Source organism: Callorhinus ursinus, unplaced genomic scaffold, assembly GCF_003265705.2.
Source record: "Callorhinus ursinus isolate GAN/ISIS: 27379988/994484 unplaced genomic scaffold, GSC_fseal_2.0 scaffold34, whole genome shotgun sequence".
Lineage (NCBI taxonomy): Eukaryota > Metazoa > Chordata > Mammalia > Carnivora > Otariidae > Callorhinus > Callorhinus ursinus.
Genome location: NW_027397096.1, coordinates 6,847,686 through 6,864,006, shown reverse-complemented (window position 1 = coordinate 6,864,006; position 16,321 = coordinate 6,847,686). Strand labels below are relative to the sequence as shown.

Sequence of the window (16,321 nt, the reverse complement as noted above, 5' to 3'; positions counted from 1 at the left end):
TATATGGTGATTAACATAACAATAAAAAAATTTTAAAAAAAAAAGAATATTTCAAGGCTCCATTCCGGGCGTCTCTCCTCTCTCCCAGCTCCAGACCCCGAGATCCAGTTGCTTGGCACTGAGTCCTTATCGTAATAAACCCAACTCAAAGTAACTCGACCCAAAAAGGGAGGAGATTGCTGGTCTACAGAACTGAACTGTAGGAGCGCAGAGGTGGAGCTGAGCTCCTTGTTGCATGAATGAAGGGGCAGAGAAACATGAGGGGGTTTATTAGGTGTTGGGGCTGGGAACTAAGTCTTGGTAAGCACCTGCCAGCCTGCAGGGCACTAATCTCATTTGATCAGATGAGGACATGAACAGCTGGGGTTGGGGAATTACCCAGATCATGATAGCTGGCCCATGAAAGAGTGGGGTTCAAGAGTCTATCTAGCTCCTCCCACTGCCTCTAATTTTTCTAGTAAAAAGAATAAGTTTAGGATCAAAAAACTGAGGGTTCTAGAGGGGAGGGGGGTGGGGGGATGGGTTAGCCTGGTGATGGGTATTAAAGAGGGCACGTTCTGCGTGGAGCACTGGGTGTTATGCACAAACAATGAATCATGGAACACTACATCAAAAACTAATGATGTAATGTATGGTGATTAACATAACAATAAAAAAAATTTTTAAAAATCTTCATAAAAATAAAAAAAATTTATAAAAAAAAAGAATAGGTTTAGGATCTATGATTACACATAGGAACTTAAGAGACCTTAGGAGCCATCTCATCCCCTGCACACCCAATGCTTGAGTCTCTCTCTTCCCATCCCAGCCAGGGATTCATGTCGCTTCTGCTTGAACACCCCTCAGGATGGGGAGTTCACTCTCAAGACAGTGACTTTATTATTGAATCATGCTAGTAGGTTAGAAAGTTGAGCCAGAATTTATCCTGCTTTAGGATTAAAGTCATGCATGTAATGTGCTTACCACAGTGACTGCGACATCAATAAATGTTACCGTCATCTTCGTTTCCTTTGTTACAACTATTCCTGTATCTGCCTTTCCCTCGGGAAGCCGGAAAACAGACCTCATTCTTCCCTAAGACAGCCCTTCAGTGCTAAAGACAGTGCTTCCGGGTCCCCCGGAGTCTTTGCTTGCCCAGGATAAACCAATACTCCAACCCACTTTCAGATACTCATTGGTAAGCAAGAGTTGATGCTGTACATGCTGTGATTTTCCAGCCGCCACAGTGTGTGAGTCTTCAGAAAAGCTGATGGAACAGATGATGAGCCAGCCGCAGCAAGGTAGTGGTGGACTCCGGGCCATGACCTCTGCAACAAAAGGGAAGTGGTTGACCCTGAACAAACTTTGGCTCGTCACCATCAGAGCTTTACCAGCCACATTCTTGGGTCGACCCATTGTGGGAACCTGTTTTAATAGGAGAAAAAAAGAAATGAGCTCCCCCTCCAGAGTTAATTTATATCACTTTAGACCCCTAGCCTGGCCAAAAGTCATGATTAGTTTTTCCCAAAGCCAGTTTGTGTGTTTAATGATGCAATATTGAGCAACATAGGGGACCCAATCCATTCTAATTAAAGGACACCTCCTACCCCCAAACTTCCCTATTTACACATGGGAAAACTAACGTCCAGAAGAGAGCAGTGACTTATCCAAGGTCATACAGGAAATTTGGGCAAAAGCCCCATCAACTCATGACCTCCAAAGAAAGATGAAGGAGTAAAGCAAACCATGAGAAAGGAAGAACAGAAACCGTGAGATTAAAAGAAAAAGAAAGGCTCTGAAAAAGTCCTCGTTGAAGTATTTCTCCTTCCCTCCCTCCCACCAAGTTACTATCGAGGCAATGTAGTGTGATAAGCACAAGGCCGGGGTCAGAAATTCCCAGGTCCGTCTGCTGGCTCTGCCACTGTGTAGGTTTGTGATCTTGGACAGGCTACTGAACCTTTCCGATACTCAAGTTTCTCATTAATAAAATGAGAATAGGAACATCAAACCTCAAAGGAGTCCTGTGAATTCTAAATAAAATAAGTAGAGGCTTTCAGTTCCCAGTAATGGTGGAGCAGCTTACATCAGACAAACTCTCCTGAAAAGAGCAATTATAAACTCTGCACAAAATATTTTAAAGCTACTATTTGATGGCACTGGAAAGAGACAAAAAGCAGGCAGAACCTGGAAGATACACAGCCCTTGAAGGAAGGGAACCACACTGAGTGAAGTACACATTTATTTACTGGACCTCCCCTGGGAGGCATGCCAAGTTCTAAGGGAATCCTTGGGATAGAGTTCAAGCCGGAAGCAGCAGCCGTTGAGTTAAGAAGTCAGAAGTCAGAGTTCAGGGTTGCCTGAAAGGCTAAAAATTGGGAAAAGAAATCCTAAAAGGGAGGGGGCTCCCCATCAGAGCTGTAAGCTCCATAGTCAGAAGAGCTACATCTCATTCTTCGTCAGAGCCTCAGTTTCTAGCAGTGTTCCTAGAACAGAATAGGTGCTAAATAGATGTTTTTGAACACATGGAAAGTGACTGGGTGGGTGTGGGTAGATGGATAGAGGTATGAGTCCTAGCCTGAACTTCAAACTTCATACAGAAGAGGAGAGACTCCAAGAAGCTCAGAAGCAAAAACAAGTTAGAAAGGAATGGGAAGCAATTTCAGCAGCTGCCACTGGGGGGAGACAGACTTGAAATCCAAGTCCCATCAAGTTGGAGAGGCTTGATAAACACCTCAGACCTTCCACCAAAATCCCAGAAGAGTCGTTCATCAGGAGTTAAGATCACATCCAAAGACAAAGAGCTATAGTCCAGAACTAAAGGCAAAACTAAAATGTGCCCATCTATAAACAAAGCCTAAACAGTGCCTCCACAAAATCAAAGTGATTCACCATTAATTTAACTGCCTGCTAGAACAAAACCCAATACTATTCAGTGGAAGATAACTGATCCAGAGTCACTATAAAGAGTCATTCACAATGTCCAGCATACAATTAAAAAGGACTATGTCCCCCATATGTAGTAAAAAACTACTAGACACATGAAAAAAAGAAGGAAAATATGAAAAGAAAAATAAACAACCAGCCAAAACAGATCCGCATGTAGCCCATGTTGGAATTAGAAACAGCAACTTTAAAATAACAATGATGGCATGTTAAAAAATTACAGAAAGAGATGTAAATAATGAGAGACTTTTAGACAAGATATGAAAACTTTTTTTAAAAGGTCAACCTATACCTGAAATATATAACTACCTGAAATAGAAAAACTATTGGATGGGAATACCAGAAACTGGTAAGAAAACAATAAACGAACACCAAACTTGAAGGCAGGTTAACAAATTATTCAAATGAAACACAAAGAGGGAAAAAAAGACTGATAAAAGTGAACAGAGCCCCAGTGATTTGTGAAACAGTATCAAGCAGACCAACATGCATATAAAAAGGATCCCAGAAAGAACAGAGGCAGAGAATGTAGGAGAAAAAAATAATTGAAGAAATGTTATCTAAAAATTTTCTAGATTTGTTTAAAAGCATCATTCCACAGATTCAGGAGCCTCAGTGATCTCCAAGCAGGATAATACCAAGAAAATCACATCTAGGTATGGCATAGTAAAAATCCTGAAAACAAAATAACAACAACAAAATCTTAAAGGTAGTCAGAGGGGAAGAGGTATAATACATAGAAGGGAGCAATGAAAAAATTATGACTGGTTTCTCTTCAAAAACAATAAAGACCAGAAGACAGTGGAATATCTTTGAAATGGTGAAAAAGGGCACTTAACAACTTGGAATTCTATACATAGCCAAAATATGTTTCAAACATAAAGACAAAATTAACACATCTTCCAGATAAATGAAAACAGAGACTATTTACCACTAGTGAACCCATACTAAAAGAAATGATAAAGTTGTTCCACCTGAAGAGAACTGATAGCAAATGGAAATTCAGATCTACACAAAAGAATGATGAGCAGCAGGGGTGGGGTGCCTGGGTGGCGCAGTCAGCTAAGCATCTGACTCTTGGTTTTGGCTCTGGCCCTGATTTCAGTGTTGTGAGATGGAGCCCCGCATCAGGCTCTGTGCTCCGTGTGGAGTCTGCTTGAGATTCTCTCTCTTCCTCTCCCTCTGCGGTTCATGTTCTCTCGCGCGCGCAAATAAATAATCTTAAAAAAAAAAAAAGGATGAACAGTGAAAATGGTATATATGTGGTTAAATTTGAATAAAAGTTTTCTTTCTTATCTTAACTTCTCTGAAAGTCAGTGGGCTACTTAAGGCAGAAATAGTAAGAGTATACTGTAGTGTTTATAACAGATGTAAAAATAACAGATGTAAAAATAAAATATACAAAAGCGATAGCGTAAAGGACAGGAAGAGATGTAAATAGAATTATATGTGAAGTGGTATTATATTAATTCAAAATAGATTCTGATAAGTTAAGGGTGTATCTTGTAAATCCTAGAGCAACAACTAAAAATAATAATAATACAAAGAGGTATAAATCAAAAGCCAATAGAGGAGATGGAATGATCTACTAAAACAATACTCGGTTAACCCAGAAGGAGTCAGGGAAGATAGAACAAAGGAAGAAATAGCAGTGGGGACAAATAGGAAACAAAAAAAAATTTTTTTAAATTAAAGAATGGGAAAAGATAAGTAGGCATATGAAAGCTGGTATGTCTATATATACAAAGTAAACCTCAAGACAGATTATTGCATGAGATAAAGAGGGTTGTTTCCCAATGATAACAGAATCAATTTCTCAAGAAGATATTATGATCTTAAATATGTACGTGCCTAATGATAAAGTTTCAAAAATACATGAAACAAAAACTGATGGACCTAAAGGGAGAAACAGAAAAATCTATGGTCATTGTTAGAGATTTGAACACTTATCTCTTAGCAATTGATAAAGATATAGAAGACTGGAACAACACTGTCCAACAACTTGACTTAATTGCCTTTTATAAAACACTTGCACCACCAATGACAGAATACACATACTTTTCAAGTGTACATGGAACATTCACCAAGATATACTATATGCCAGACTATAAATCAATCTCAGTAAATTTTATAGGAATGAAACCATGGAGAGTATGTTTCCTGATAAAAGCATAATTAAATTAGAAATCAAAAACAATAAGGAAAATGAGGTAACACAAGTTGCAAATATCAAGAATGAAAGAGAGGACATTACTACCAATTTTACAGACATTCAAAAAATGTTAAGAGAATATTATATACAAGTGTATGCTAATAAATTCAAAAACTTAGATTAAATGGACAAATTCCTTGGAAAACAACACAACAACAAAAAAAAACAACACACAAAAACAACACAAGAAGAACTGGAAAGTCTGATTGTCTCTAAATCTACTAAAGGAATTGAATTCATAATTAAAAATCATCACACACACACACTCCATCACCAAGTCCAGATGGCTTCACATTTAGGACAGGAATGATACTAAGTCTACACAAACTGAGAAAATAGAGAAAAAGGAAACACTTTATAAATTTTTTATGAAGTTAGCATAACCACAATACCAAAACCTGACCAGGACTTTACAAGGAAAGTAAAATAAATTCAATATCACTCATGAGCATAGAAGCAAAAATCCTCCACAAAACATTAGTAGATCAAGTACATCAATATATAAAAAGGGTAATGAATCATGACCAAGTGGGGCTTATGCCAGAAATGCAAGGTGGGTTCAGCATCTACAGATCAACCAGTATCATTCACCATGTTAACAGAATAAAGGAGAAAAATCATGGGATCATCTCATTAGAAACAGGAAACGCATTTGTCAACACTCAATACTCATTAAAGATAGAAGTATTCAGCAAACTAGAAATAGGAGAAAACCTCCCCAATCTGAGAAGAGCATCTAAGAAAAAAAACATATGCCTAACATATTTAATAGTGAAGTAATGAACCCTTTCCTCCTACAATCAGGAACAAGGTAAGAATAGCTTCTCTCTTCAATTTTTTCCAACATTACACAATATACAGTTTCTGGCCAATGCACCGAAGCAAGAAAAAAAAAAAGAGAGATCAGAAAGGAAGAAGTAAAATTCAGCAATAAAAAGGAATGAACTACTGAGACATGCAAGAGAATGAATGAATCGCGAAAACAATCTGCTGAGAGAAAGAAGGCAGACACAAAAGAGTACATGCTGTATGCTTCTATTTATATAAAATCCTAGAGCAGGCAAAACTAATTTATGACAGAAAGCAGATCGGTGATGGCCTGGGGGTTGGGAGGAGACAGCAAATAGGGGATTTCTCAGGGTTAATAGAGATGTTCTGCATCTCGATTAGGATGGTTGTTACCAGGGTATACACACTTGTAAAAAATTTATTAAGTTGTACATTGAAATTGATTTTATTATATGTACATGACATCTTAAATGAGGGATTTTAAAAGCAGGAAAAATATACACCATTCAGAAAATGAAAAAATAAGCCACAAACTATAGGAGGTCTAGGGAAAATATTCTCAGTACACATATCTGACAAAGGACTTGTATCCAGAACATATGGAGTCTCTCACAGCTTAATAATAAAAGTAAAAAGTAGGCAAGTTTCTTTAAAGGGCAAAAGACTTGAAAAGACGTGTCACAAAAGATAATATATGAATGGCCAATTAGCACTTAAAATTGTGCTCAAGATCATCAATCATCAGAGAACTGCAAATAGAAACAACAATGATATAACTATAGCCTTCCAAGAATGTCTACAATTAGAAATATGAACAAAATCAAGATTTGGCAAGGATGCAAAGTAACCAGAACTCTCATTTGCTCCTGGTGGGAATGAAAGATAGTTCAACCATCGTGGGTAGCAGTTTCACAGTTTCTATGAAGTTATCCCTAGACCTACCTTATGAAGCAGCTACTCTACTCCTAGCCATTTGCCTAAGAGAAATTAAAATACCTGTCCTAAAACTGAACTGACTTGTATATAAATGTTAATAGGGACTTCTTCATAATCACCAAAAACTGGAAACAATCCAAGTGCCCATCCTCAGGTGAATGGATGTGGATTGTGGTGTATTTATACATGGAAAACTGTTCACCTATTTAAAAAAATGAACTAATGCACATGACCATGTGGATAAATCTCAAAAACATTTTGTTGAATAGCCAAACTATGGAAAGAGCCTAGATATCCATCAACAGATGAATGGATAAAGATGTCATATGATAGAATATTATGCAGCCATCAAGAAAAACAAAATCTTGCCATTTGCAACAACGTGGATAGAACTAGAGGGTATTATGCTAAGAGAAATAAGTCAATCAGAGAAAGACATGTATCATATAATCTCATTGATATGAGGAATTCTTAATCTCAGGAAATAAACTGAGGGTTGCTGGAGTGGTGGGGGGTGGGAGGGATGGGGTGGCTGGGTGATAGACATTGGGGAGGGTATATGCCATGGTGAGCGCCGTGAATTGTGTAAGACTAATGAGTCACAGACCTGTACCTCTGAAACAAATAATACATTATATGTTAAAAAAAAAGAAGAAGAAGAAGAAGATAGTAGGAAGGGAAAAATGAAGGGGGGAAATCAGAGGGGGAGACGAACCATGAGAGACTATGGACCCTGAGAAACAAACTGAGGGTTCTAGAGGGGAGGGGGGTGGGGGGATGGGTTAGCCTGGTGATGGGTATTAAAGAGGGCACGTTTTGCGTGGAGCACTGGGCATTATGCACAAACAATGAATCATGGAACACTACATCAAAAACTAATGATGTAATGTATGGTGATTAACATAACATAATAAAAAATAAATAAATAAAAATATTTAGAAAAAACACAAGATGTTTATGCAGATTTACATTTTTAGCTTTTAATAATGAAGTCATTAGAAATACTGTAAAGATTGCAACAAATATATTTATATCCACCTAGTCTCTGAATTGCAAAACAAACAAAAGAGTATTTAATATAAAAGTTAGTGACACTGTCTAACACAAATATCATAAGAGATTTTGTTAAAGTCTGCCACGGTTAAAAAAGAAAATAAAACATTTTGTTGAGCAAAAGAAGCCAGGCACAAAGAAGTTCTTGGTGTAAATTTTCATTTATATGAAGTTTGAGAACAGAAAAAGCCAATCTATGGTGGTAGAATCCATAACAGAGACTGGCTGGGTGGATGGGGGTTGGTTGGAAAGAGACAGGAAGGAACTCTCTGGGGTGATTAAAAATGTTTTAGGTCTTGGGGCGGCCTGGGTACCTCAGTCGGTTGAGCAGCCGACTCTTGAGCTGCTCAGGTCATGATCTCAGGGTTCTGGGATCAAGCCCTGTGTAGGGCTCTGCACTCAGCAGGGAGTCTGCTTGAGAATCTCTCTCTCTCTTTCCCTCTGCCCCTCCCCCACACTCAAGCTTTCTCTCTCTCTCAAGTAAATAAATAACTCTTTTTTAAAAAGTGTCTTAAGTCTTGATTTAAGTGGTAGGTATACAGGTGTATACATTTTTCAGAATTTGTTGAACTGTGCTCTGAAGACATATGCATTTTATTGCTTTTTTTATTCTTCAATTTTTTTAAAAAGATAGGTATAAAGGAATTAGCTTGGGGCTTAACACACAGTAAGTGCTTACAGCCATTAGTTTCCCTCATCCTTCACCTTCCCCATCTCCAGCAGGCACATACCATAGGCATGACCGTGTTCTATGGTCATTGGACCTCTGAAAATAAGAATGACATTTTCCCCAAAGGAGTCGGACCATAGCATGACACTGGAGAGTTTCTCTAGTCTGGGCCATGGATCACAAATAACACTGATTATGCCATTTCTTCCTGGACCCTCCTGCAGGCTTTGGCCCCCAAGTCTAGGTCTAGAGTCCCACTGTTCCCATCCAAGAGGGTAGAATTTAGTTGGGTCATTCCAAGGGACTCGAGATGACAACGTATGGAAGTAGAAAGACATGGGGCATGTGTAAGAGACTGAGATCAGCATTTATGGGAAGGTTACAAGACAGGAAAACTAGTATTGGAGCCCGATGCTGAAAGCCTATGAGGTCAATGGAGTTAAATCGTCATGTAGGAGATGCTCAATAATTGTTTGTTGATTGAATACGTGAATGAATGAGATACTGGGACTGTTGATGCTGAACCTCCAGGGCTGACTGCTGCCTCCACCTTCCTGTCTTGCAGCTCACATACCTGCCCCCACCCTGGGGCGAGTGCCGATCCTCAGAGATGGGACTCGACTTCTTTCCTGTTTACAGTATCACCGCCTGTCGGATTGACTGTGAGACGCGCTACATCGTGGAGAACTGTAACTGCCGCATGGTCCACATGCCAGGTCAGTGCCAGGGACTGCCTGGGACCTTCTCGGCACTTCACACCCCAGTGGGAAACACTGTACCCACTCCATGAGGATCCACAGGGATGCGGTTCTGGGAAGGCTAGTATTTTAGAGGTCCCAAACACTTAGAGGGCAGATAGAAGCATCCAGTTAGCAACCAAGGCAGCATCCTGGTGTCCAGAAGCGTCCAGATGTTTGAAGAACGTTCCTCCCAGTGCTCAATATGGGTGCTAATTGTTCGCTACTCTTACCTCCTAGAGTTCAGTGTCCAGGTATCTGAGTGCTTACAGTTCTTGAATCCTCGTATGGTACCTGTTCAAACATCCAGGTGTCTATTGCTTTCATCCAGATGGTTCCCTTCTTGCATCCAAATGTCTAGCACTCTTTTGAAGGAGGCAAAAGTCCATCAGCCAGCAAATAAATGTGCATGTGCTGACATTTCTGTTGTCAGACTAACAAGGCATGTAACCATCTCATTAGATGATCTCATTAGAGATGGTCAGCTAATCAGAAGCAGAAGTGCAGGGGGTGGAGGGTGGGAGGGCTGATTCGAGCATGAAGAGTGTGGTATTGCTGCATAGAACGAAGAATGATAGGCTGGAGGCAGGGACGTTGGCTTCTAATTCAGATTCTTCCATTCACCCGCTGTGTGACCTGGCACAAGTTACAAAACCTTTCTGTTCTTACCTTCATTATCTTTAAAACACAATCATTAGTTGTTATGAGGATAAAATTAGGCTAAAATATAAAAGTGCAAAAGTCAGTGGTCATTGTATTAGCACATGGGGAGAGGAAACCAAAAGTACTATTGACTGATGACCTACTATGTGTTGGGAACGTTGCTATGATATTTCATGGCTACTATTTCATAGTTGTATCATACTTTAAGTTTATTTAACTAAATCCTTATGTCAGACATTTAGTTGATTATCAATTGTTTTCTGGTATAACCAATGCTGAGATGAACATGCTTCTAGCCAAATTCTGAATTATCTCATCAGTAATCAACAATTTTCCTAGTAATCTAAATGGATGATTGTTGATCTTTGAAATTGCCTGAGACTCCCAGAAGACAGAGCAAAAATGGAAACATATCAGTTAAATTGTTACTGTTGGAAAGGAGGAAGCGTATCAGCTCTCAACTCTTGAAAAAGGTGTTTAGGGAAATAGTAAGGAAAGGATATTGTGGTAGGTTTAACTTTAGCACTTGGCAAAAGAAAAAAAAAAGGTGTGGGGGAGGGTGGTTTCTGGATTTCTACCGAGAGACGAGATAGGAGAATATAGCTGAATAGTACCTGCCTGATGCTCAGACCGGGTCAGCAGCCAGTGAGGTTCCCCCCATGGAACCCGAGCCAAAAGCAAGCAGTAGATTTTAATCATTCCACTCATGACACTGTCCCTGGCGTCTCAGTTACTAGTGTGCAATTAAGGGCAGAGCAAAAGGAAACTGACAAAGCAGCCCTTGCTCAAAGCAGAGTGCTGCTGTTGGAAAGAGCTCTGGCCTCGGGGTCACACTGGCCTGTGTTCAAAGCCCACCTCCATCACTGTGAGCTCTGGTGTCCTGGGAAGGCAGGATACTTAAGCCTCAAGTCTCGCACCCTCGGGTAAAACAGACACAGTGTTTCCTATCGCAGGAGGGACCCTTGTGAGTTACAGACAATGATGCGCACCAGACTGAGCACGTGCTTTCCACCACCTCCCTGCTTTCAGCCACAAAGGCTTTCTCATGTATCACCCACCTGCGCTGGGTGGACCATGCACAGCGATCTGGGAGAAGTTAGCCAGGCGGACTCTATTATGGCCTGCCCAAGCTCACAGAGCAGAGCAGACCCAATCCCCTGGCTCTGCGTACACTGGGCCCCAACTGCCGGCAGGCAGCTCTGATAGGCGGTTCCCTTCCGTGGAGGTTCCCTTCTGAATGCCGGCTGGGTATGCTGCCCCTCCTGATTGCAGGATGCCCTCCCCTTCCCCAGCCCAGGAGAGAGATGTTGCTGCCTGAGTACCTCTCCTTGTGTCTCTTCTTTGCAGGGGATGCCCCTTTCTGTACTCCTGAGCAGCACAAGGAGTGCGCAGAGCCTGCCCTGGGTCAGTATTGGGGGACAAATGGAGCGGGGGGCTGAGATTGAGACCTCGGGGGCCCTCTGGGTGTGGGAGAAGTGGGGACAGGAGAGGAAGGTGGAGAGCAGGAGGAAGAGAAGGGAGGGAACAGATGCAGGGATGCAGGCAGGCGGTTGAGGGCTGACCAGGCACAGGGGGAGAGAACGGGAGTAGAGAGGTAGGGGTAGAGATGGGGTGGGGTTCGGGGGAAATGGAGAGCACTGGGGAACGCAGGGGAGGGGACAGAGATGGAGAGAGGATGGACAGTGGGCAACCGGGTGGGCACCGAAGGAGATGGGGCAGAGGAGGAGGGGCGGCCGGCTTGTATTTCCCCCTCCTCCTCCTCCCGCTGCGTGCCTGCGGGTTGGAATAACTGCTGGATTCCCCCACTGGAAAACTTGCCGGTGCGGGAGATCCCACAAACAAGCTACAACCGCAAAGCTAGACCCACTCCACATGCCTGCCTCTCTCCGGACCTGGGAAGTGATTTATAATCAGGACAAGCAGAGAGGGTGTTTAAATCATATGGACTCAATTTCATTCAGCAGCTGCACTTGCTGGAGCTAAGCTGGGACAGCTCTGGACTCCTGCCTCCAGATGCTTCCAGAAGGACTGGGGGGGGGGGGGGGGAGGCGGGGCTTAGAGAGAGTGAGAGACTTCTGACGTATACAAAGACATCTCTCTTTGGAGTACAGAATCAACAGAGCCCGTGGGTAACACGGCGATGATCAGAGAGACGGAGGGAGAGAAGTATGTCTTTAGCCACCCTGTCCTAAGAGGAAGAGGGCAGCTTGAAGGAAAGAAGTGTTCCAGATGCAGGGAGGTTCCTTCTAGGGACAGGAATTGGGGATCTTTGCTTGTGCCCTAACCCAGCAGGCAGAAGAGGCAGGCTCTGGCCAGGGAGGAGCCACAGAGGGAATACCACGGAGCCCCGGTTTTCAGATAAAATGGTCTCCCACGTTTGCCCTTGACGGGAGGCCCACTTTGTGGATGAGAACACCGAGGCTAGGAGCAGAGAAGAAGGCTCTGGGAAGCTGAGGGCGCCAGGACGTCCAGCCTGTTCTCCAAAGTGGTGCCTTTTCAACAATTTTTAAAGGGTAACATAACAATAAAGGAAGTCAACGGAGAACAGGACAAAGAGAAACCTAGAAAGAGTGGGCACCTTTTTATAAGAGCTCCCACCCTTACCAACCTAGAGCCCACGCCCAGCTCCCCTTCTCTCTGCAGCGCCCCACCCCTCACTGCCCCCGGGGAAAGGCACCTGCTCCCAGCTCACGCCCCGCCCCCGGAACCCGGGGGCCCCGCCCCCACACCTGACTAAGCCCCGCCCCTGTCTCCCCTCCAGGTCTGCTAGCAGAGAAGGACAGTAATTACTGTCTCTGCAGGACACCCTGCAACCTGACTCGCTACAACAAAGAGCTCTCCATGGTGAAGATCCCCAGCAAGACGTCAGCCAAGTACCTCGAGAAGAAATTTAACAAATCAGAAAAATATATCTCGTAAGCCAAGTGGGCGTGGTAGGCAGGGGGAGAAGGGGTAGATCGAGGAGGAACTGGGAGCGATTGAGGAAGAGGGTGAAGGGGGAAGCAGTTGGCTCCAATTTGGCAGATATTAATGGAACACTGCTGTGGGCCAAGCTCTGTGTTTCGGACTCAGAAAGCAAAGACAACGGTGGTTAAGACGCAGGCCCCGGCCATTAAGGAGCTTGAAGCAGTTTTCCAGGGAGGCCTTGCACATTCCCTTCCCTCTGCCCAGAATGCTTTTCCTCTCACGTTACCTAACTGGTTCCTCATTGTGCACGTCTCCATTTAAAGGTCATCTCCTCAAACAGCTAAATGAGTGCCCTTCCCTCTATTTTTCTCTCCAGGCATCTGGTGTTTTCCTTTATAACACTCATCCAAGTGTGGAATTCCATATTCATGTGTGTGTGTGTGTGTGTGTGTGTGTTTCCCACTAGATTGAAAGCTCCCTGAAGGCAGGAGCCTTTCCTCTTGTTCTCTGCTAGAGAGTGTCTGGCACATAGTTGGCACTCAAAAAATGTCTTCTAACAGAAAAAATGAATGAAATCCCTGGGAGAAGAGGTGTCCCAGGCAGAGGCTGAGCAAAGAGGATCAGCACAGGGCAGACAAGAGATGGGCCAGAGAGAGCCTCAGCGGGTGATGTGGCAGAACAAGAGCACCTTGTAGGGGGAGCTGGCCGTGGGGTGGGGGACAGGGACTGACTTTCCCCGAAGAGAATAGGGAGCCTCCGAGGAGCTTCTAGTAGGTGGGTGACAGCCTCAAATGTGTATTTTGGACCACTGCCCTGCAACAGAACTTTCTACACAGATGGAAAAGTTCTATGTCTGTGACGTCCAACATGGGAGCCACTAACCACACGTGGCTGTTGAGCATTCTGAATGTAGCCTGTGACTGAGGAACTGAATTGTAATTTTTTTTAATGTGACTTAGTTTAGCAGTTTTAGAAAGATCCCTCAGGCGGCAGGTGTAGAGGACAGAAGGGAAGCCAGAAGAAAGGGCGGGAGCCTGGTAGGAGGCAGGTGCCATCACCCAGTCAAGCCATGATGACCCTTACTTTGAGTGGTGCCTCAGGGAGCCCCGCAGCGGGGGAGGAGGATCTGCTTCTCTCTCACCGGCCACTCCCTCCTGCCAGCACCGCCACCAGAGCCCATCCTGGGGCAGTTTTGGCTGGGGGGGGGGGCAACAAAGTGCACCGAGGCCACTGTGACCAGGGATGAAGGAGATGGTGAATAGGAGGTGCCAGGCCCCACGGTTGAGCAGATGTCCTGCCAGCAACGATGATTTTTCCTGCCAAGATGTGTCTTGTTAACACACCTGCCTAAGGGAGCAAAAGGGAACCCCCCAGCCAGATCTAGATTTGCTCCCTAAAAACCCTCCCCGACTCTGGCAGCTGACTTGGCAGTGCTAGAGTCGGGGGCTCCCACTCGGAGAAACTTGTTATAAATCCAAGTAGGGGGGCACCCAGTGGTACTGTTGGTTAAGCGTCCGACTCTTGGTTTCAGCTCTGGTCATGATCTCAGGGTTGTGAAATCGAGCCCCACATCAGGCTCTGCGCTCAGAGCAGGAGTCTGCTTGAGATTCTCGCTCTCCCTCTCCTTCCGCCCCAACCACTCGTACTCTCTCTCTCTCTCTCTCAAATAAATAAATAAATCTTTTTAAAAAAAGAAAAATCCAAGTAGGAACATGGGGGGCTGTCAGGAGTGGGTACAGGGTACCCAGGAGGTCAGCTGGGGCAAGCACGACCAAAGAGTGAAGAGCTTGTCAAGAGAGTACTGAGCTCACCTGCTGGTGAGGAACCAGGAAGACGTTTTGGGGGCCCAGAGACCTGGACACCAGGCAGGACTCATGGAAAGGACACAAAGAGGGGACAGCTGAGGGACAGAGGGGCACAGTTGATATGTGCTTCTGGTCTATAGAGAGCACTAGGCTGGGGGTCAGGACTCTTGGCTCCAAGGCCAGCTCTGTCACCAACCAGCTCTAATTTGGGGCCAGTTGTTGCACTTTCGTGGGCTCAGCTTCTCCTGGTGTCAAGGGGAAAGTTGTGTCAGATGGTCCGTGTGGCCCGAGGGTCCTCACCACATATAGTCCTGAATATTCCCTCTGCAGAGAGAACATCCTTGTTCTGGATATATTTTTTGAAGCTCTCAATTATGAGACAATTGAACAGAAGAAGGCATATGAAGTCGCTGCCTTACTTGGTAAGTCAGTGTCGGCTGCGCTAATTTCCACGTGTCATGGCGGGGAGGGAGGGGGAATGGGCAGCTGGGCAGGCAGGCAGGCAGGTAGATAGATACACCTTCGGAGGAGTCTGGCCTTTTCATGTACTAATTACTCCCTCTGTCCCAGAATGGGAAGGACTCCAGTGTGGTGGAGGTCTTCGGCCCAGTTCATGCCCCAGCGTAGGCCTCAGTTTCCCCATCGACACCATGAGGCAGATGAGTTAAAAGGTCTCTCAGGGCCTTTCCAGTGCTGCCCTGTTGGATTCCGTGGTCTTCTGTCCCCAGGTTGGAGTGAGCCCCAGGGCCACAGCGGGGACAAAGAGCGGTCCAATGGAGGGAAGGCTGAACTGTGGGTGGTCCCCAGGCAGTGAGGGCCCCGGATGGAGCCCAACCTGGAAAGCAACATTGCAGCATAGAGGCCAGATGTTCCCCGTGGACTGAGAGCCCTTTGTCAAACACAAAAGAAGGGCCACATATCCCCAGATGTCTACAGACCTGACTGCCACCCCCACACAAGGTCACATCCGCAAACCTGGCCACATGAGCACATAATGCATGCAGGGAGTTCGTTTCAACCCTGCCCCACCCCGTGCAAAACCCACAAGACCCCTGAGGGTAGACAGCTAAAAGACCTGCCCCTGGGGCCCTTCTCCCAGTGCCTGCTCACTCTCAAGAAAGGACATGATGCTGTCCCTACAAAGAGAATTAGCTGCTCTTGCCTCTGTGAGCTGGACCGACTGAGAGTGGTACCTTGGCGGGGGGGGGGGGGGGGGGGGCAGCAGGTATAGAGGGAAGTAGACAGGCACAGAGTCAGATGACTGCATACCAGCTATGAGAAGGCACGTGGCCTCACCTCACTGAACGTCAGGTCCCTCATCTGTAAAATGGGTCTAACCAAACACTTGATGAGTTTGTTGAGATGGTTCACTGGGATAGAGCCCTCGCCCACAGAAGATCCGTAAGGAGTAGTTTCTGGGACCTGGACAGTCACCATGCCAGGGGCCCAGGGCCCAGCTTCTTCCAGATGCCATCGGAGCATTTCTGCACCTCTCCCAGGAGACTGGGGACTCGGCCACAGCGGGGACCCAGCTGGGTTAAGGTGGCTGCCACTTGGGTCTCAGAGACACTTGTGGCCAAAAGGGACTGAGCCAAGAGACTAATACCGTGGGCCCGAGGTAGAAGTC

At 44.8% G+C, this 16,321-nt stretch overlaps 1 protein-coding gene across 3 annotated transcripts in view; it reads left to right on the top strand.

The window, feature by feature from the left end:
• Nucleotides 1–16,321, top strand: part of ASIC2 (acid sensing ion channel subunit 2) — a 1,100,666-nt gene that overhangs the window by 1,077,861 nt on the left and 6,484 nt on the right. For 2 of the 3 annotated variants that reach the window (XM_025851506.2, XM_025851505.2), the window contains exons 4-7: nucleotides 9,148–9,298; nucleotides 11,330–11,386; nucleotides 12,744–12,897; nucleotides 15,025–15,116. In XM_025851506.2, coding sequence (XP_025707291.1) covers nucleotides 9,148–9,298; nucleotides 11,330–11,386; nucleotides 12,744–12,897; nucleotides 15,025–15,116 — 454 coding nt within the window. The remainder of the gene's footprint in view (nucleotides 1–9,147; nucleotides 9,299–11,329; nucleotides 11,387–12,743; nucleotides 12,898–15,024; nucleotides 15,117–16,321) is intronic. The other variant, XM_073879423.1, reaches the window with a different exon arrangement.